We start from the raw sequence: 21,295 nt of genomic DNA on the forward strand, positions 1-21,295 counted from the left end.
AAACTACCTCCTATTTATTAGAAAAGCTACAGAGTGAACCCTAGAGCCTGAACTTCCTGTGACTCAAGGTGGAGGGAAGATGAGAGGGAAAAAAAAGGGAAAAAAAGGAATGGGATGGAGAATCAATATTCCCTAGAGGAATTGCCCTCAAATGAGAGCATTTATTCTTTCTGCTTCTTCCCACAAAGCTCTAGGGACTCAAACCCAAGACCTGGCTCCTAAATAAAGTGTTGCCAAAGAATTATTTCATACAAAAGCCTTGAAACAATTCTCTCTGAATTAAGTTTGCCAAAAACCAAACAGAATGTTTTTTTCTTAGCATGTGAATAGCCCTTCAACACACAAACTTATTGCTTAACAGTCATAAAACTTAAGTATCTTAACATTCAGGACAACCATTTGCTATGTTAACAGATCTCATAATTCCTTCTGAAAAGGGCCATAAAAAAAGGAAGAAGGATTAATTTATTATCATATCCTTGTAACTGTAAAGAAAAGAACCTATAAACCCAGTATTTTTTCCCACCATTTCCAGAAAAATCCTCCAGTATAAAAGTTTCTTCGTAAGAGAATGTTTTGGTTGGTGACAGACACTTGATAATCTGCTTTCCCAGCAAAAATTAGTCTCCTCCTCTCCATTAAAACAACACAACAACACACAAACATCAGCCATAGCACAAAACACTTTACAGTGAGCTCTCAAAAGGGGTTTGTTTTGTTTTGCTTTAAACTGTTGATGTATTTACCTCAGTCGGTCCTGCATACATCATGGGGGAAGGGAATATAGCTACCACTGTTGTTTCTGGATTCAGGATTCCCTCCTCCAGTACTGCAGTGTGCTGCTTCATGCGCCACATAAGAGGAACGTCATCCTCCTTTGTCCAGCCTCCAAGTGGGTGCAAGAGCAAAACTGGGCGCCGGTAGCCACGTTCCAGAAGTTGCTTATGGGTATCCTGCATTAAAAGAGCGTGCCCATTGTGCACCGGGTTGCGTAACTGGAACGCAAAGACAGCATCTGCAGAGAAAAAAAAAAACAAGACAAAAGATATAAAGAAAACAAGTTATTTTATCAGCAGTTGTATAATCACAGAAAAATCTTCGGTACATACTCTGAACTCTATTAAATAAGTATAATAGCAGTGGTCACAGGTCATTAAAGAATTATTAATTACTACATAATCATTGTACTTAGTAAGCAAAACTAATAAAAAACAACCATACTAAAACAAACAAAAACAAACAAAAAAACAAACAGCTTCCATAACTTCTGCATTTTCTGCAGAATTACTTTGCTTTCTCCAATAGCTATAATCTTCTATTTGGATTTTTCACTGGCATAAGTATACTGTATTCTAAGAAGAAATCAAACTATGCCACCTCTCTTAAAGGCTCAATATATCATCAGGAGAATAAATGGACCTCTTTGCAACAAAACTAATAAAAGAGCATTTAATGTTCCTTACTAAGTTTCCTTCACCTTAGTTTAGTAGATTTTACAGGCAGTAAGAACAAAGCAAGATTAACTGCTATTCCAGAGTATTACAAACCCTTCAATGAAAAACCCTGTCACCAGGACAGGGTGACAGGGATTTCTCTCTTCTGCAAATTCAGATGAACTAAAGTATCCTGCAAGACAGCAAAATCACTGCAACTGAGAGGTCTTCCAATATGGAACTGATGAAACCTGAAGAACAGGGTTTTTTCAGATCTCAAATATGTGTTTGTTTGGGGGTTAGCTAAAAGACTGATATCCCAGACCTACAGATCCTGGACATGCTGACCACACAGAACAAAGACACAAGCTCAGGACCAACTGTGGTTTGCATTCTCCATGTTAATCGCTCTCCCCACATTTACAAGTGCAGCTGCCTGCCAGTCACTGCCACAGTGAAAGCAACACGCTTGTTCTCTGCTTTTTGACATTCCTCAGCCTCTTACTTACCTGCCTAACATAACTAATTCCGTGAGAAAAACAGTTTTGTTTCTTGTTCAGAAAAGGAACTTGGCACCAGCCTACTTGCACTACTTTCATAAGCCTTGCTCCCCAGAAGCAGTATGGAACCAACATAAAAAGAGCAGAGCATGAAAGTTCAGCATTCAACCATGTCTATAGTTTTAGCTAAACATGATAATATTTAAATCACATTTTATTTTAATCTTTTTAAATCTAATTTAATAATATTTAAATCACATTATATTTTCTTGCATTACTGACATGTCTAGAGTGCATGGAAAGAAAAAAATTCAGAACCTCAGGCATTACCAGTTTCTATTATGTATTTAGGCAGTGCAATGCCTGAGATCATAAAAATTATTACTATTAAAAGCAAAGAATGTCACCTACCAGAGCATTCAAAGTTTTCATCCTTGAAACAATGCCAGCCTCAGTGGTGGCAGCAGACATTTTGATAAGCCTCTGCAGGAAGGAAGAAAGAAAGCAAGAAAAATTTACTCACCGGCATTCATTTCCTTGAATTTCTGCCTTAGTTCAGCCGGAGTAAGACGGTATTGATCAAGTCCATCATTCCAATAAATACGATCAAGGACCTGTAGATCTCCCCCTACAAGCCAGTTCCCTTGTTCCATAACCATCTAAGAAAAGAAAGGAAAGTCCTCGTCAGGATTAGTTATCAGCTTCTCCTGAGCATCTGGGGCATTGCAATGGGGCACATCTTTACCAAGGAATGTGTTTCAGGTTAAATTTATTTGACAGTCATAAATCAAGCATCAATGTTAAAAAAAATGAAAAAAATTCACTGCAACATAGTTCAGACATGTTATACCATGATGTAGGACAGATGTAAAAATCTTCAGTAGGCATACGCTTCTCTTTCAAAATTGAGATAATATATAGAAATGCAAATTGCCAATACTCTAACCAACATTGCACAACAAACAAAGATAGTTTCCAGAAAGCCTTGTCTATTACAATTTTTTAGTGATATAGTATGTATTAGTATATATTTTAATTAGTACATATTTTTAATTTAATTACAATATATTAATACAATGAAGCTGCACACTTTACACTTCTTGGTCAAAGAAAATGCTGTGGCAGTATCACTCTGTAGTTTACAAGATTCTGGTCAGCAATAAAGTAACAAACAAAACAGTTCTGATTAACTACTCACCCACTTCAATCTATTAATAAAATCAAAATCTTTGAAGTAGAATAGCTTTTGGATTTTTTTTATGGTAGCAGTTTACCCAAGTAACAGATGTTGGACAGTCACTACACTTCTTTTTATATCTTTAAATATCACCTCACCCTTTATCAAAAAATAATTAGGGCAAGGTGCTTAACATACTCTATAAATGGCCATAGAAATTACTCTGAAACTTTTAATTTCTAAGAATGCATTTTCTTCTTAACATGAAATCACAAAAAGCTGTCAAGTTTCAAACACATTTCTGATAATTTTTTTAGCCTTATGCAATTTAGAGATGACAACAAATGTCAATATAACAGAAGACATTACATACTAAACACAAAAGCCAAGATGTGAAAATTAAGTGTGAAATTTTCAATTTATTTTTGCTTTGACCTGCTGGAATTAAATGATGCCACAGTAACCATCCCCTTCCTGAAGAAAATGCCAGACTTTGACATCTTACCAAGGTGGAGGGAAGGTGTGATAATGATACGAAGATGAGAAAACTCCGTACTACAGAAACTCTCGGGTACCCAAGTATTTCTGATTAATTAGGAAGGGCCACCAAATTCACATGCTGTCATGTTACTACTATACACCCCAGTGCAGGCATAAGAACATAGTTCCTCATCTTCTACATAACAAGTCAATCAAATTTTGTCTGCATGAGATTTTCTTAGAATTTATTAAATCTGTGTAAAGTTTTCAATAAAGGGGTAGTCTTATGTTCAACATCATAGAATACATCAAGAGCTTTGAAAATCTTCTATCAGTCATACAGATACTTTTATAACACTTCACAGCTTTCCCTTTTCAAGAGCAAGCTCATAATTTGGGGTTTGGTTGATTTCTCTTTATCTAACTTTAAGTCATACCTGCAAATAAAAAAAATAGTACAGAGAGAAATGGGGAAATAAACATATTTTGGCTCTGCAGAGCTAAGATGCAACACTTACATCAGCTTGCATAACCCAACACAGCATTATGATGAGTGCATTACAATTAGAACATTTCAGTACGACATACACATCAGGCCAAGATAATAAAACATAACGAACACAATGGATGGGAAATTACTCCCCAGAGGGTTAAATGATTAACTCCCCAGGAACACAGCCTGTTTCAAAAACATCTAAAGCAAGCAGGTCTCACGTGCTCCACATGCAGGCAGAAAATAAGTTTTCTATCCTTCACAATGCATGTATCCACTGACTAAGGAGCTTTGATGATCCATCTGGCAACACAGAGGGATGTATTTCCTAGGCACACTGGAGGGCAAAGTTCCCTCTTCTGTAGCACAGATTCTACAGTACATTCTAAATTCATTTCATGTGTACATATTGACATTAGATTTTCACACTACATACAGACTATTCAACGGCTGCATAGAAAAAAATTACCTTTGTTTCTGCTCAGATATTTTAATTATTTTCCAAAGTAGTTTTTTTGTCAAAGCACATCAGTCACAGACATGCACTTCACTTAATTTGCAGCTCCACAACAGCACAGCGAATAGGACTAGATTTTCAACTTTTAAACACACACCTTGATATAGGGATGTTCCTTGCATGTTGTTCCCCACTGCCTAGCACAGCGTTCCTCTTTCCTGTGCTCGTAGAATTCGGGATTACGGAGAATGGCAACGCGGCGACCTTCATACACCAGAGCAATTGCTGTACACCCATCGAGCCTTTCTTTGTCTTCTTGAGTAGCTGTTAGCACTATAGGCACTGACAGATTAATAACTCCCCCTGCAAGGGGAAAAAAAATGCCCTTTATCCTTAGTAATAGTCATCAATGTTATTATGAAAATCTACCTAATTAACAGGTTGCTTTTAAGGCTGAAAGTACATGAGAGGTAATTGAAGCACTTATTTTAATAGGGACTAAAGCAACTTTTAGAATGAACTCATGTTTCCATAAGATACACGTGCTATAATATTCAGCAAACACTGAGGTTTGAGAAAGAGTGAACACAGTACTGAAAATAACAAGTACTTAGAGCTGCACACAAATATCTAAACTGCAAGGATACTACTTTTTGGGAATCTCAAATTAGTACCTTTCTGAAGAATCTATATAGAAAGTAGAAATACACAAATAACATTTTAAAACAGATCATCTAAGATATTAGGCACGATTGCTACTGGAGTGGATAATGAGTAAAAAGGAAATAGCATTCTCAATAGACATACTTTTGGCACCCAAGAAATAATCAATGCTATAGGAGCAGACAAATGTACCCAAGTAGTGTATACACATAATTCAACTATTTCAAAAGGTGACTTTTGTTGTTTACTTAAACTGTGTTCACAACCAAGCATTTACCTTTCAGAAAAAAACGCTGAGTCAGGGAAACATTTTGCATAGTTTGTTCAGCTGGAATTTTACCAGCTACTTTACTTCTAAAACTAAGCCAAGTAGCTGAATTTTAAGGTTATGTGTGGTCTTCATTTTTAAGCCTCTACTTCACTGCCAGATGCTGGAAGTCTTGTTTTCCTTGACTACAAGAGTGAGATTTGAGAAACCCAGCAGAGTAAATATCCTAAGTCTGCTACAAAGGCTTGGGTTCTAACAAGCATATGCTTGAGTGCAGAACTTTTGGGTGGCCTCCAGGAGAAAAGTCATGGACCCTTTAAAGTTAATGGAGGTTTTGGCATTTGCCAAGACTCTAAAATAAGGCTAATTTTGCTATTATTTAAGCAATACATTTTTTATTCGGAAGTTAAATTTCTTAGGAAATTAAAAATTATAAAGCTGGATGAAAAGTTTAAGAGAAAAATAGATTCCCCCTTCTTTCCTAATATAAAATGCACAATGCATGCTGTGCATCTCCTCCTAAATGCAGTCTTGATCCCCAGAGTTATTTTCAAAGCAACTAGGTCATAAAATTGAGTTTGGCAGCAGTCACAGAGAGTCATTTGACACCCCAAAGTTGATAATTTAAAAAAAGATTTTGCGTTGCAGACAAGTAAGTATTTCAAAGTATGAAGAGAACTCAGACCTGTTGATTATTAAAATTTTGTCCATGACGAGCAATAAATTTATAGTATCTTCTACATTTTTCTTCAGCCGCTGTACAAATAAGAAACTGAGGCAAGGTAGTGAAGAAAGTCTGTTAAATCACAGATGAACAGTGTCAGGATAAGACTTTTTTAGACAACTTAATTTTTAAAGGGAGATAATCAACACATCTGCACTGATCTCCACAGCTTAGAAGTCAGCCAGTATGAACACTGCATTTAAAGCCCAAAGGAGATGCATTGCAGGTAATAAACCATTGCCCTCTCTTCAGAATCAAAGCCCTGCAAAATGACTGCTGGTGTAAGACCCAGAACTAACATACCAAGGAAGGAGGAAACTTTCTGGATGTTGTTTTGACTTAACTGTTGCTATTGCTGCAAGTAGCAAGGCAGCTTTAAGGCAATTATATTTTTCTAAAAAGATTTTCACATGTGAGTGTTGTAGTAAATAACTATAAAGAGGAAATCAGTAACAGGAGATCTAGAGGAAGATGACTGCTTCATTCAAGCCTAGGACTGCAAGATTGTTTCCATCGATAAGTTGTTATTTTTCATTATTCATGTTTTTTGTAGCATAGATGAGATACTCAAAACAATTGCAAAAGAAGTTTAAAAAATTATTATATTGTTGTATCTAAAACACAAGGTCTTAAACGCCTTATAAACATTCTGATTTGCAGAAAATTACAGGACAGAACTAGGACCTACAATCTGTTTTAGCAGTTGAATGCATTTCATGTCATCTGCAGAGTACTTTTCACCTGGATGGATGTACACAAGGTAAACAGAATGAAAATGAAACTAGCAGTCTAAAATGATACTGCAAATTTAAGATACTCCAAAATAACAGGATGGCATTATGTTACCTAGGATAGCACCTGAGGGACTTAGAGAAAAGGGAATTGAGAAATATAAGGACAACATATGTCTTTCAGCTCTATGATACAGACAAGTGACTTCTTTTCGTTCTGCTATTTGGTCTCTTGAAAAAGAAGAGTAATGCAAAAGGAAGTATGGAGATGGGAAGAAGGATGGAGTGAAACACAGCCTTCAAAGAGGAATAAATGAAAAATGACAGAGAATCAAAATCAAATTCCAAAACCCGAGGATGTTATCACTTATTCACCACTTTAACCAAGTTCTTAGCCAACTGGTAATGCAAAATAAAATATATCCATTTAAATCATCACAGGATAATTACTAAGTCACAGTAATTCAATTACATGTGACAATTGTTCATACTCAAGCCACATACTCAAATCCCGATTTCATGCTTGCAACAGCTCCAGCACTCAAGTCAGTTTGTTATCCTTTCCTTCATTACGAATATGGAACAAATCTTTTGGACAGATTAGAAGTGTGCAATTTAGAATTAAACATTTTTCAAAAATTAAGACATTTGAAAAAAAATTTATAAAGGCAAAAAGACAAAATATTCAAATTCTAATATGACGGTCGGTGTAAAAAGAATAAACTCATGAAGTTTAAAACTGTTAATTATATTCTATTCCCTTATCCCAGACCTCAAGTTGTGCACAAGCCTGATAATGTGTTACCACACCACCACTAAGAAGCAAAGCATCAAAAATATTTTAGAATTAGGATTAGTTTGCTTGGTTTTACAAATGGTGTGTTTCACCCTACCATCAAGGAGACAGTCAAAGTGAAGGCACTGGAGGTATTCTCTCTCTCTCATAAAGCCATTCAGGGGTGTTGCCCAACCTTCTGCTAGCACTTGTACCCACTGCATATCCACCTTGTAAAGAAATGAAGAAATAGAGCGGATAAAAGTTACTACTTAATTACTGGCATCAAGTTTTAATTGCAGTAGATCAGGATTTAATTCTAAAATGCAGGACAGTACAAATGGAAGATTTCTCAGTATTCCAATTTTTAATCACAAATAATTGAAAGTTTCTAGGAGTAAGGAAAAAAGAACAACCTGTTGCTCACTGGTATATTTTTGGCTATTTTCCAGTCCTTACACTGGATCAAATTTCCATGTGTTAAAAGAACCAAAACAACAAACACACAACAACAAACTTTATTTGTAAATCTTGATAAAGTTCATCTTAACAAAATTAGAGAATTCCACTTGCCTTTTTTTAATGCAACAAGATAACAAAGATGTTAAAAAGAAAAAAAAAGAAAAAAAGAATAACATGTACAACTACCACAAAACATATCAGAATTATGGCTGTAAATATTAAGCTGTCTAATCTTAAAACAAATGAGAAATAATTTTTTTTCCATAAACTAGGGAGACAATCCAGAAGTAAAATTCTCTCTGGACAAGTGCTTGTTTTGGTACAAGGTATCAGTTTACACAGAATTTCCTTCCTTAGCACTCAGTCACACTATGACTTAGTGTGTGGCCTCTATTACTTCTGCATGTGCATTACTAAGATTTGGTCAAGTTTTTGACAAGGACAGGCTTGGCTTGTGCAAGTCTTTCTCATGCAAAGAGCATAACTAATTTTATTACAATGTTTAATTTATACTGAGGCAAGTACAAAATACATTTTTTTCCCAAGCTTACATTACATATCTGTTTGATATTTAACAAACCACTGGTTGAAGGTGGAGGGAGAAATAATTTGTTTCTCTAGATAGGGAGCAATTTAGAATGGGACACTGCAGAAGCTTAATAATGGTGACCTTAAGTATTTATTCCTCAACAAAACAGTGAATAGTTTTACAGACACATACGTGAAAAGAAATTAGTAAAATGTGGTGAAAGCAAGTATTAATATTTATTACTAGTAGAAGACCAGGCAAATTTTAAAATTGCTTAGTTCAGTGCTTAGTTTGTCACCCCAATCCTTCAAAGTCTTCTCATTACAGATGCTGAACTCTGAGCTTAGTCAGCTCCTAGATCAAATGCATAGTTTTAAGTTCCAGTAATACTGTCAAAAAGCCAATGAAAAAACTCATGCATTGTATCTGTGTTTAGGCTTAGTCCTTCAGTAAATGAATAAAGTAGAACAGAAACACAGACAGAAGCAGCTTCATCTAATGGATCTGAGTTGAAAAATAATGCATTTAACCAAAATAAAAACAGGTCTGATCAAGCTAATCCATGCTTTTCCACATTCTCTGTTGGAAACCAGAAAAGTAGCATGAGTATGTTCTAACTAAAAGACAAAGAAACAAAGCAGATCTGATCATCTCTTTGCAACTGTTTGAGTTTGATGTATATATAAAAAAGGTTACTGCTGTTTAGCTGAAGATTCCCAACAAGAAGAATCAAGAGGTAGTAACTGATTTCTCCTATATTTCTAGGCAATTGCAATTTAAAATAAAATGTTTTCTGTAAGTAAACTAAAAAAAAAAAAGAAGCAATTTCTAGAAGCAATTTCTCATGCAAGACATTCCAGGCATGGCTTAATCCATGGATGTGGGGGGAGTGTAGGAGGAAATCAGCGTAAATTTAATCTCCAGGCTAGGGATAAACAAAGTAACACTATACCAGAAGTAATTAATGAAATATGAAGACTCAATTATCTCTAGTAAGCAAAGAAAGAAAACACAGATGCCATGCTTTCTCTCAAGGAAAGAGGGAGATAGCATATCAAGCTGTATTCTGTAACCAGTAGAGGTATTTCAACTACATCTACTTACACTAAGCAACAGATCAGCCTGTCTTTCAGCTTCAGCAATGAGACACCTGAACACACAATACCTTATTTATTTCCAAAGTTAACAGAGACTCAGCATCGGTTTTGGCCAACTGCAGCTTGTTTTCTGGCACATAAAGCTCTTTCACCTCATAAGAGGCATCCACTGGTACAATGTCCTGTATAAAAGGAATAAACAGAACTTAATGTTTGCCCAGAATGCCTCTTGGGCACTGAACACACATCAAGAGGTAAAATTCTAATGATGCACTACACAGTAGCAAGAGTTTATTGATTATGCAACTTTTACTCATTTCAAAGCCAGCACTGTTCCAGGATTACAATATATTGCTAGTTACTCAAACCAGCAGATTGCCTCAAGTGAAACATTCTAATAAGAGATTTTTTCTAAACCTTAAGTAACCCAATTAAAATTTACCTAGTTAATATTTAACTACTGAATTGAGTGAAGTTTTGTGACTTATTAACACCTACATTATCTACAGCAGAAGACTCTATGCTTTTACACATGCTGAAGAAGTAAAAAAATATTTAGAGACTTACCATTTATAAATTTAAGTCATTCACTATACAAGATACATAAGAAATTGCAACATGAAGGTTAAAAAAATAAAGCTCCTTCTCTACTGAAAATTTATATAGAAGTACAAATTAAATGTATTTCCTACAACTATTGACATAACAGCAATATTTTCATCTATACACTCTTGGAATATTTAAATGTGACATCATTTGTGCATATAGATACAATGAACTGAAATCTAGCTCTATAACCATCATCAATTTTTTATTTGAAAAAAAAAAATTCTGTTTTCCTCCATTTGTACTAAACGAGATATTCTCATTCTACAATGCTCAAGACTCAAGAACTTAAACTTGTTAGAAGATATCAACACAAAGATAAAAACATAATAAAAAAGGAGAGGTCATCATGATAACACTGTAAAGAGTCTTCTCCAACAAAGGATGGTGTAATATGTCAAAATCCAGTCAAAAGTTCCAGCAATGTTCAATAGCAAAAATAAAAAACCAAAAAAACAAACAAAACAAAAAATCAATGAAGAGACTGACTGTTCCTTCTAAAACACATTTTTCAGTGTTTGAGAAATCTTTGTGAAGTAATGCTTTATTTTTTGAGAAAAAAAGCTCACCCTTACAGCACAGTATATACAGACCCATAACAACAATAAATTATCTTTACTTTTCCAGTATATGCAGGCCAGCGTAAATAGGTATGCTTGCAGACAACACAAAGTTAGCTCAGGAATTTAAATGCATTTATCAGACCTTAGGCACTACCTCCACGGAAAGTGAAACAAAGGCAGTAGAATGCTGACAAGTGAGAGATAAAACGACTACAGGAGGAACAAGATGTGATGAGTCTCACTGGCTGGTGCATAATTCATATCTTCAAAGACACATCAAAAGAAGACAAATTAAACTACCACTTAGAGATGGTGTTTTATAAGGAAAAGCTTGGTCCATTACATATCAGACATCATTTTGGAAGCACATTTTATTACATCATAAGTTAAGCAAAACCTGCCTTTTGTTTTCTCTGCCTGAGCAGCAGCATGACAACCCAGGAGAGCTGCTTGCTCCTGCCACAGCAACAAGCCAGAGTCAAATGAAGGTATTGCCTCCTGCAAGGAAAGCTATAACGATGGAGTGCACATTATGCTGCTTCACAGAAGATTTCCCTCTGGACCCTAGCTCATTACCAGGCTAGGATGTCCCAATTTTACAAACCATCAATAGCTTAAAATAAACGTGCCTATTAAAAAGATCTCTTAAAGTATTATCCTGGTTTTAGTGTCCCACTAACAGGCAAAACAAAGGTTTCCCAATGCAGTCTCTGTCAACAACCTACTTCATTATACAAGAGTAAACAGCTTGAAGCCAGTTCTAGCAACACTGACTCTGACATTTAGAGAACTTGCAGGATTAGTAAACCTAGACTCGCTTGAATGCATGAAAGTGGTACTTAAAACAACAACTTAGATTAAAAAAAACCTCAACAACAAAACAACAGAACCAGCAACAAAAGGAATCCATGCATCTTTAAACTGCATGAATTTTAGGAATTAGGAAAATGCTAGGTTAGTAAGCCATCTAGTGACCATTCTAAGGCATCAATTTTACTGAAAGCTTAATTCTACCAAAAGGCAAGTTACCTAATATTCCTCAATATTTATTATTTCTCAATGCATTCATATAAAAAATGGCCAAATAATAAAAAAATAAACCAGATGCTTTATGGGAATGTGTCTCCTCACCCTGGAGTGGTAGGTTCTTTGCTGATGCTGACTGCCTCTGGAGATCATCTAGTCCAGCCTCCTGCTCAAAACTGGTCCCACTACAGCAGGCTGCTCAGGACCTTGGCCAATCAAGCATTTAATCTCTAAGTACAGAGCATCCACAAACACTCATAGCAACTTGTTCTAATAATTGATCATCTTTATAGCAAAAAGGTTTTTTCCCCCCATGTCTAGTTTTAATCTCACGTATTTCATCTCATGTCTGCTGCCCCTCATCCTACCCTTGTGCAACTCTAAGAAAATACATCATCAGTCTTCCTTATAACCTCCCATTTGGAGGACAGAGCAACAAGAACTCCTTTAGCCTTCTCCAGGCTGAGAAAATCCACCTCCCTCAGCTTCTCCCTGTGCTGTGACATACTCCAGCCTCTGACCATTTTGGTGACCTTCTGCCCAACTCACAGAAGCACATCAATTTTTCTTCTGGGTAAAGGAGAAGGGCACAAACCTGGTCAAAGTATTCAGACAAGGTCTTAAAAGTGCCACATAAAATTGCAAAATTGCTTCTCTTGAGCTGGTGGCTATGCTCTTATTATTTAGAGTATGCAGGTAGTGTTCACTGCAGCCAAGGCATGTGTTTTCATAATGCTGATGAATGTTTTTACAATGCTGAATGATTTATTTCATAGAATTACAGAAGCACAGCATGGTTGGGGTTGGCAGGAACCTTAAGGATCATCTTGTTCCAACCCTGCTGCCACAGGCAGGGACACCTTCCACTAGACTAGGTTGCTCAGAGCCTCATCCAACCTGGCCTTCAACACCTCCAGGAATGGGGCATCCAAGCTTCTTGGGCAACCTGTTCCACTGTCTCACCAGGCACAAAATAATGAATTTCTTCCTAATAGCTAATCTAAACTACCTTCTGTCAGTTTAAAGCCTTGTCCTACCCCTAAATGCAGTTATAAAAAGTCCTTCTTCAGCCATCTCATAAGCCCTCTTGTTCCAACTACAGGAAAACTACAGAAATTATATTCTCAAGGTAGCACTGCATTAATATCTAAGAACAAGATGTGCCTTACCTTGATTTCATTGTCTCTCATTGAGCTAAGCAATCACTAAGATACCTTACCATTCATGATACTGTTATCTTTAAAGAAAGGAAAAAAGTGCTAAATGTGGCTTAAACAAAGGTGACTGGGCTAGGAGCCAGCAGTCAGCACTATGTACCAATGCAAGACTTCAGGGATCACAATCTTGGCACATGTGACCCTGGTTTCCATAACTATGAAACACACTGAATTGTCTGAGCAGGAGGCACAGGGCTCCCACAGTCAGGAACCACCACCTCTCATAGGTAGGACTCCTACACAGCTCTCCTTTTTTCTTTCAAAAAAAAAAAAAAATTCAGAGGGGGATTTGGGCAAAAATCTAGAATTATCTTATGGTTTTCTGCCCTGTCTTATCAACCTTGAGCAAGCAGTCATCCATGATGCATCTTCCTGAAAATTTCAACACAAGAGACTAAATCTCTCCAGAGTTATACTTACAAAGAGGGTTAAAATTAACTCTGTGCTGGCTACATGATGAGGACTTTTGCTTGTATCAACTTCAACACTTGGTGGAGCCTTAAGCAAACTATTGTCTATACCCTAAATTTCCAGAACAACCAAATCACATATAAAAGCATGAGTAATTGTATCTCAATTAAAAAAAATAGTTGTCTGGAATGTCATCTACTACCCACTGACTATAGATAAGAATGTAAGGAAATATATTTCTTTTACATAAGGATTAGCAAATTTTGGAAGTACGGTTTCAAGAGGATAAAGCCATTTCTTGGCTGCCTTCACTTTTAGTGTTGGGTTTGAGGTTTTTTTTCTTGTTAGGTTTGTTTTCTGTGTGGGGTTTGCTGAGGGTGGGGTTTTTAGGTTGGGTAATAAGCCAAATCCACTTATCACACAACAGGAGAAGCTCGGAGACTTCAAAAGGGATGGTGTAAACTGCAGGCATGAACAAAGAAAGAGATCTACCTTTTCAGAAGCTATGAACCATAAACAACTCAGCCATGACAAGAAGATCAGCTTCCTGAACCAGTCATTACACAATTGTAGGACCACTTTTACTAGTGCAAGAAAACCAGTGGAAACAAGGGAAAGCAGACACAAGCACAGCAGCCCCTATTTAAGTGAGATCAAATCACTGCTTAAATGCACCCCGGTCTCTTCACATCTGCAGTGTAATTTGTACACTATAGAGACAATCTAAAAAAATTCAGACTCTTCCAAATTGGTTGCTAGTCAGCATTTTTAAGTTGACAAATTTTTAAGTCAGCTGACAAATTTTTAAGTCAGCATTCACTGTTGGTTCTGTAACAACTGAGACAGCCTCCTCTCCCTTCCAGTTATTGATATAAATTAATGTTCCACTTGTCCAAATCTTATTTCACTTGGAGATCAATGTCGTGCAATATTTAGGTTTAAAAAGAAAACACAAAATAGGACAAGTTTAAGAGTTTGAATTGAAAGATGAATAAGCCTTTAACTCTCAAAAACTGCCTTTGTTTTTCCCAGCACATACATTCAGATTGCAGGTACAACTACTTTGGAAAAAAGTTACCAAAATATGTCTCTCCATTTCTGCTTACCCTCTCTTGAAGAAGTTCCACAACTTGTTGTATACAATCATTCACATCACAGGAATCAGTCTTCAGCACAAGCTCTGGGGCTTCTGGTTTTTCATATTCAGAGTCAATACCAGTAAAACCTACAGAACATAAGACAAAAATATTAGGTGACTTCTTCCTAAAGATGACTCCACTTTAATGCTGTTTACTCACAGTTTTCCACATATAAACCAACAGAACATGTAGTTTTAGCTTCCTTAACACAGGATTTCTTAGGGAAATCAGCAGGTTTTTTCTTTATCAGACTCTTTGCTAATCGTACTATCTGACTGCATCAAACTTCAGCATTGTGCAGTACATACATAGCACTTTTTTGTTGGTGAAGCTATTTGATTTTTACTGTGAATAAAGAAAAGAGCACTGGCAGAAGAAACGTGCACATCAACCCAAAATTAGTCATCCATCCACTGCCCTTCATTATCAGCTGACTGTTGCTCTTTAAAACAAAAAATACAAGATAAAAAAATATTATGAGCTGTGGCTAGCACAGGTCTTTCCCATGAGAATTTTCTCCTGTGTTTTATAAACAAAGATAAAGTTTGGATGTTATTAAAACAGTGTCTCGAGATTTGGACAGTTCAGGCCTGGCCAATCAGGCCTAGGGGGAGGTTTCTGACTGACCAATCTGGATGACGTCTGAAAAGTCTATATAAGTTGGAATCAAAATAATAAATCTCTCTTGTCTTGCCACACTGAGAACCCGGGTCCTTTCTCTGCTAGCGGCTCAACAGCGACAATGAACATCCAGTATATATGTAAATTTACACTCATACCACCAAGCAGTACTCTGAAGCGAGGAATTTCAACACCTATTACATTAGTTTAGCTAATATACTCATCTCAAGATAGCTGCTAATGTAAGATTGATGAGTGTGTTTATTATAGTTATAACAGCTGTCACAGACTGTACTAGCTACCCAGTGACACTTGTTCTGGCCTACTTAGCTTGCAATCTGCTCTGAAATCGCGAAGGTTCTAACCACCCATGCATAAAAAAAGGAAGAAAAATCAAGCCCAAAGGCAAAAACTATTAGCACTACAAGTCAGATCTGCATCAGGAGTATCTGGCTGGGCTACAACAGAGCATCTGCATCCTCCACAAGTGCAAATGCAAATATTAGCACTCCTGTTTTTCACTTCGGATTTAAATACCCTCAAAATTAGTAGTTTAGTTCCCCATCTAAGAAAAATATCAATTAATGCAGTACCCCATGTGACAAAAAAAGGCTGCTATCTTTTCCAAAACCTGTATACTTTAGAAGGATCTGATTACTGGAGTGGGAACAGAAGGCAAAGAAAGTGTCCTATTATTGCCAGAGAAAAAGAAGGTAACAGTTGCTGATATTCCTTGTGAACTGGCAAATTTGTAAAATTTTCCTCCTTCATGTATCAAATAGCTCATAAGATAAAGCCACTGCTATGCCCACTTGCAGCTTACTCAGGCACTGTTTACTTCACTACCACTTCTACAGGAACACAATTCCATCATGGGGATTGAAAAATTAACAAAACATTAGGGATATTCTACGGCCCAAATAAGGATTCTGTACAGAACTGTATCTTTGTATCATGTCAGCTCAAGCCATCTTGCTTTGATTTTGAACAAATCTGAGTTCAGCTTTATTTATTCCTGGTGTTCACATGATATATTCTGTAGTACTAGAAGTATCAAGCAACCACTCATATGGAATGTCTTCGATTTCTTCAATTGTATATCACTTCTTTTTAACAGTGAATTCATACAGCATCTGCAAACTCCACCCCTAAAAGTGATTACTTTTGAAACTGCTTTGCTACTAAATACAGAGCTATATATCATCAGCCTCTGCAAACTATACTGTAACAGAGCAAAGCAGCACTTGAAACAATACTTACAATCAATGTTTGCATAGCTAAGCTTTTTTTATTGCAGGTTATACTTAAATCTTAACCTGAGGCTGGGAATATGAAATCATTTTCATGGGCACTAGAACAGAACACTGATTTAAAAGTAAAAGTTGAGCTATTCAGAAGTGCTCTTAATAGTTTTTACAGGGAGACAGTGGTCATGCTTTACTTTTTGGAAAAAACTAGCAACTTCTAATTAAAAATTTAATTAATGCAGTTCTTTAAAGACTTTAGAAACAATCAGGCCCTTTTTCAACTAGTCAATAGACACACAAAGGACACAGATGAATTCTCAATCATTACGTGATTTCTATGGCAACCTCTAATGTGCTCAAGTTTTTTTCTGTGTGAGGTTAGCCATTTTTGCCCTTTTACTGTCCTACCCACTTAACTAGTCAGTTTCTTGAGTTAGAAGTCAATTCTAATTTTCTTCTCAGTCCTGTCCCAAATCCATGCTCTTTTTTAAGGGTGGTACTCTCAGACCTGAGCACACCCACTTACATGGAGTCAAATTACACCAATGTTTCACTTATGCAGAAAGGATGTGATAACATCTAGGTTCACCTTTAATTTCTCCAGCCCTGGCTTTCTTATAGAGTCCTTTAACATCTCTCTGCTCACAGACATGCAATGGAGCATCCACAAATACTTCAAAAAAAGGCAAACTTGCCCCTTCATGAATTCGTCTGGCATTATTACGATCCTGAAAGAAAACAGAAGAAAAATCCTAAAAGGTTGAACCAACATATTATTACTGGGTTTTGCCTTTGAAGTTCGTTTTAAAGAAACTGACAGCAAAATGTAAACAAGCTTTCAAACTTTGAAAAAAGAAATGTGATTTGATTAACTGATGCCCTGCAAGCTACATCACTTTGGCTACAGTAGATCACATGGTAAAAACTGACAGGAAGACATGAGACATTTTACAATAACTTGATTTATACCAAAAAAACAAAACCAAGCCCAGTCAATAAAATGCAGGATTTTCTATGCCTATACACATATATCTGAGGAATTAGATCTACTTAGCTGACTACAGCAAGGAGGAGTTGTTACCTGCTGCTCCTGATATAACCCCCCTTCTCTCCCAAGCACCGGTTTTCCCTACATTCCTTAATCTGATAAGACTTGTGTAGTTAAAACATTGTATTATTTTTATGGCTTGCCAGTCATTGGAACAATATTGGTGACTTTCATTCAGAGAAAAAAAAAGCCTTCCAAAATCCACTAAAACTATCTCTTACTAAATATTATTTATTTTATTAGTTATATTCCTCATACCTAGAGACTTCTGTTTTCCTGTAGGATTTGAGTTCCCCAAATTATTATCAGAAGAACTGTTTGTACCACTGTAACCAAAGAAATAATACATTGTCATGACATGAAACAGATAAGCTGAAAGCCCCTGGGTTTATCCCTTCAGGATACTTGGGTGTTCAGACATCCTTTTGGTCTCTCCCCTCCGGGTTCTCATGTAGAGATGAAAACAGTCTTCACAAAACAATGTGAACATGGATTTATGTTAATTTTCAATATTATATAATGTCATGTTGTATACATAACACAAAATAAAGTAAACAGAAGTAAAAGAAACAGTGTAATTAAAACACTTTTCCCTTAAGCAACTTGGTAAAAATAAAGCTCTCACTGCTCATTCGCTAAAGGAAAAATTGCTTTTAAAAACAATTTAACTGAGTCTTCAAGCGAAGCTTATACCTAGTCTTCATATTTATAAAGTACTGGAATCTACATGGAACAAACAAGATATTTTAAGAGTCTTCCCTGGAGCATCATTTGAGCTTCTTCATGGTATTAGAGTAATAATTTGTCTAATAGACTAAAGGGCAGTTCCAGTTATAGAACTAATATGAACATTTTATATTTAAGATTAGTATTTCTGTTTTGAGTAATCATCTCCACAAAGCACAAATGCCACCAAAAAAAAACCAAACAAGTAAGTACTTGATTCTGGCTAAGTTCAGAAAGGGATTTCTGTAACTAGAATTCTGAGGGACATTTTGCATTTTCCCTACGTTTCATCTAGAGGTTTTTCACACTTACCTGAGCATAAGGAGAGATGAAACTAGTAATGCACACCAAACCAGCATCTGCAAACAATTTAGCAACTTCAGCAATACGACGGACATTTTCTTCTCTATCTTCTGGTGTGAAACCCAGATTCTTATTAAGGCCTTGGCGAATATTGTCACCATCCAACGTGTAGCATGGAATACCATGGCATACTAAATACTCCTCCAGTGCCATGCTCACTGTAGTCTTCCCAGCACCAGATAAACCTAAAATATTCAATAATAAAGATATAAGCATAGAAACAAATTAAGGCAAGCTGTAGTGTATGTGTATTATGAAAATCCCGAAGTGACAGGCATAAGCAGCAATGCCTTTTGGATAAGCTTACTTGGAATAAAAGCCAAGTGCCTTTTACATAGACAACAGGTAGAGAGAGAGTAAGGCATAAGTTAAGTGTGTAATTTGAAGCAGGTGAGAGTTTGGCCTTGAGCTCTGCTGCTGCTGCTGCTTACAGAGGTGATGCACTTTCCCTTGTGCTGGTGCTGGGAATTGTTACTATTCAGAAACCAAACACAGTTGTTATATGAGGAGAGGAAGATCTCACACCGAAGTGAATTTTAGTCAACAAAAGAAATGGGATCAGGCCAAATACACACTCTGTTCTGAGTCCTTGCAGAATAACAGCACTGAATTAGACACCACTGACAAAACCAACCTTACTCATTCAAAACTCACACACAGCAGTGATGCTCCACTAACTGGCATGTGTTAGCAACAAGATGAAAAAATAATACTATCAAACTCTGGTCTAATTCAAAATCTTTGGCAACAAACCTTTAAAAAAATTGAGAAGTCTTGCTGGCCCTAAAAATTCCACTATTTCCTTTTATTTGGAAATTGGTTTAAATACCATTTTTCCAGATTAGATTTCAATTTATCTGGAACACATGCTTCTGCTTAAACCAAGAAGTCAATTCGTAAATGGAACACAAACTCAGATCTTCATTACATTTACCTTTTGGGTGACAGAAAAAATAGGGTAATGGTAGTATAAAAAAGTAGCATTACTGGGTGAAGAAAATGATTTTATTAGTGAGGATTAAGATTTAGTCTAACTTTAAAATAAATTAAAAAAAAAAAACAAAACCACAAGGCAACAGCTTGGTATTGCTTCCAAGCCATTAACGGCAAAGGATTGCAACCATGCTAAGAAGTGTGTCCCAAGAAACACAGAGTGCAAAGAAAACCTTGACAACTTAGAGTGTTTAGGGTAACTCAAAGGACTCATTGCATTGCTTCCTCTGGTGTCCATTAGCCAAATCAGTTTGCTAATCTCACTCTCCCCCCAACCCCCTCCCCATGGTTTTTTTCCCTTTTTCTTTTTCTCCCGTTTTTGTATGCGTGTGTGTGTGGAGGCTGTGGTAAGTTCACTGATGATTTCCAAAGCTGAATCAGCTCAGTGTTGAGTTGGGCAAGCAGCGCAGTGTGTGCAAGGCAAGAGAAGGAACACAAGGCAGGAAACAGAACAGTGTTCTTTTGGCAGCAATGAAGTACACCCACATCATAGAAAATAGGCATGACAGTCCAAAATAAGATTTCAGTAACTTCAGCATTTACTTCTCATTGATGCAGTCATTGACTTGCCATTTCTGTCTCCCCATCTAGCCTGCTATTTGCTCAAACATTCTAGCTTTTCACACATCATTTGATCTCTAACATGTAATGAATTGCAAAAGTTAAGGTTATCCATTAATGAATTTAAAAACAGTCTTGGAGTTGACAAGTCTTTAACATAGCTTACACTCTCAATATTGCATGTTATGTTACACATGAAAGCAATGTTTTTCTGTATTTTTGCTACATTTCTCAGTTTTCTTTACTAGGACCCTCTGACTCAACATTGGTTAAAACAGAGCTCTCAAATAATGGCTACCTTGAAAAATGAAAAGGGATCTCTGAAAGATCTTTCCGTACACTTCCACTCCATGAGTGCTGACAAAGCGAGAGAATCTTGGGCTATACCAATATTTCAGCTTTTATTCTAATACCTATCAGAATTTTGAAACTCATGTTTGCACGGTTCTAGAATGATTAATATTGCTTATTTCAATGCCTACAGTTCTTTTCACCCCTTTCACATTACTGCTCAAAGATTTTCAATAATCTAGCTTCCCACACACATTCTTGATATCTTACCACCACCCTCCTTCCTGAAGAAAAGGAAACTGGGCATTAAGATTACATTTGTTTAAAGAGAACATTGATTGGAAAATGTTACCGTGTAGATAACTGAGAAAACATTTTTATCATGACCTTTTTCAAAATTAGATTAATGAATTACCAGAAGAAACAGAAAGGCAGACCACCAGATTATTCAAGCATTGAGAGAGAGGCTGGAGCTATGTGATGGAAACGGGGAGAGAATGGGCTCCATTCTTTTCCCAAAGAAATACATGACAGCAAGCCACTGTATCAAATCTGTTTGGAATGGCTTTCAGCAGTTTGTTATCAACGACTGCTTTATATTTCACACACGTTTACTAACACTGGTGGAAACCAGTTTTATTTAATGTAGTAAGTTTCTCCAATACTCTGTAAAGACCTTATGTGTTGCAATGCA

At 36.4% G+C, this 21,295-nt stretch overlaps 1 protein-coding gene across 1 annotated transcript in view; it reads right to left on the reverse strand.

Annotated features, from left to right (window-relative positions):
* Nucleotides 1–21,295, reverse strand: part of PAPSS1 (3'-phosphoadenosine 5'-phosphosulfate synthase 1) — a 40,911-nt gene that overhangs the window by 11,058 nt on the left and 8,558 nt on the right. Inside the window, exons 3-10 of the mRNA XM_085058352.1 lie at nt 18,706–18,941; nt 17,209–17,347; nt 14,719–14,837; nt 9,858–9,971; nt 7,820–7,931; nt 4,698–4,903; nt 2,457–2,592; nt 747–1,015 (exon numbers count right to left, since the gene is read on the reverse strand). Of these exons, the coding sequence (XP_084914478.1) occupies nt 747–1,015; nt 2,457–2,592; nt 4,698–4,903; nt 7,820–7,931; nt 9,858–9,971; nt 14,719–14,837; nt 17,209–17,347; nt 18,706–18,941 (1,331 nt within the window). The remainder of the gene's footprint in view (nt 1–746; nt 1,016–2,456; nt 2,593–4,697; nt 4,904–7,819; nt 7,932–9,857; nt 9,972–14,718; nt 14,838–17,208; nt 17,348–18,705; nt 18,942–21,295) is intronic.

The sequence above is a fragment of the Lichenostomus cassidix genome, chromosome 4, assembly GCF_008360975.1.
Source record: "Lichenostomus cassidix isolate B80296 chromosome 4, HeHo_3.0, whole genome shotgun sequence".
Classification (NCBI taxonomy): domain Eukaryota; kingdom Metazoa; phylum Chordata; class Aves; order Passeriformes; family Meliphagidae; genus Lichenostomus; species Lichenostomus cassidix.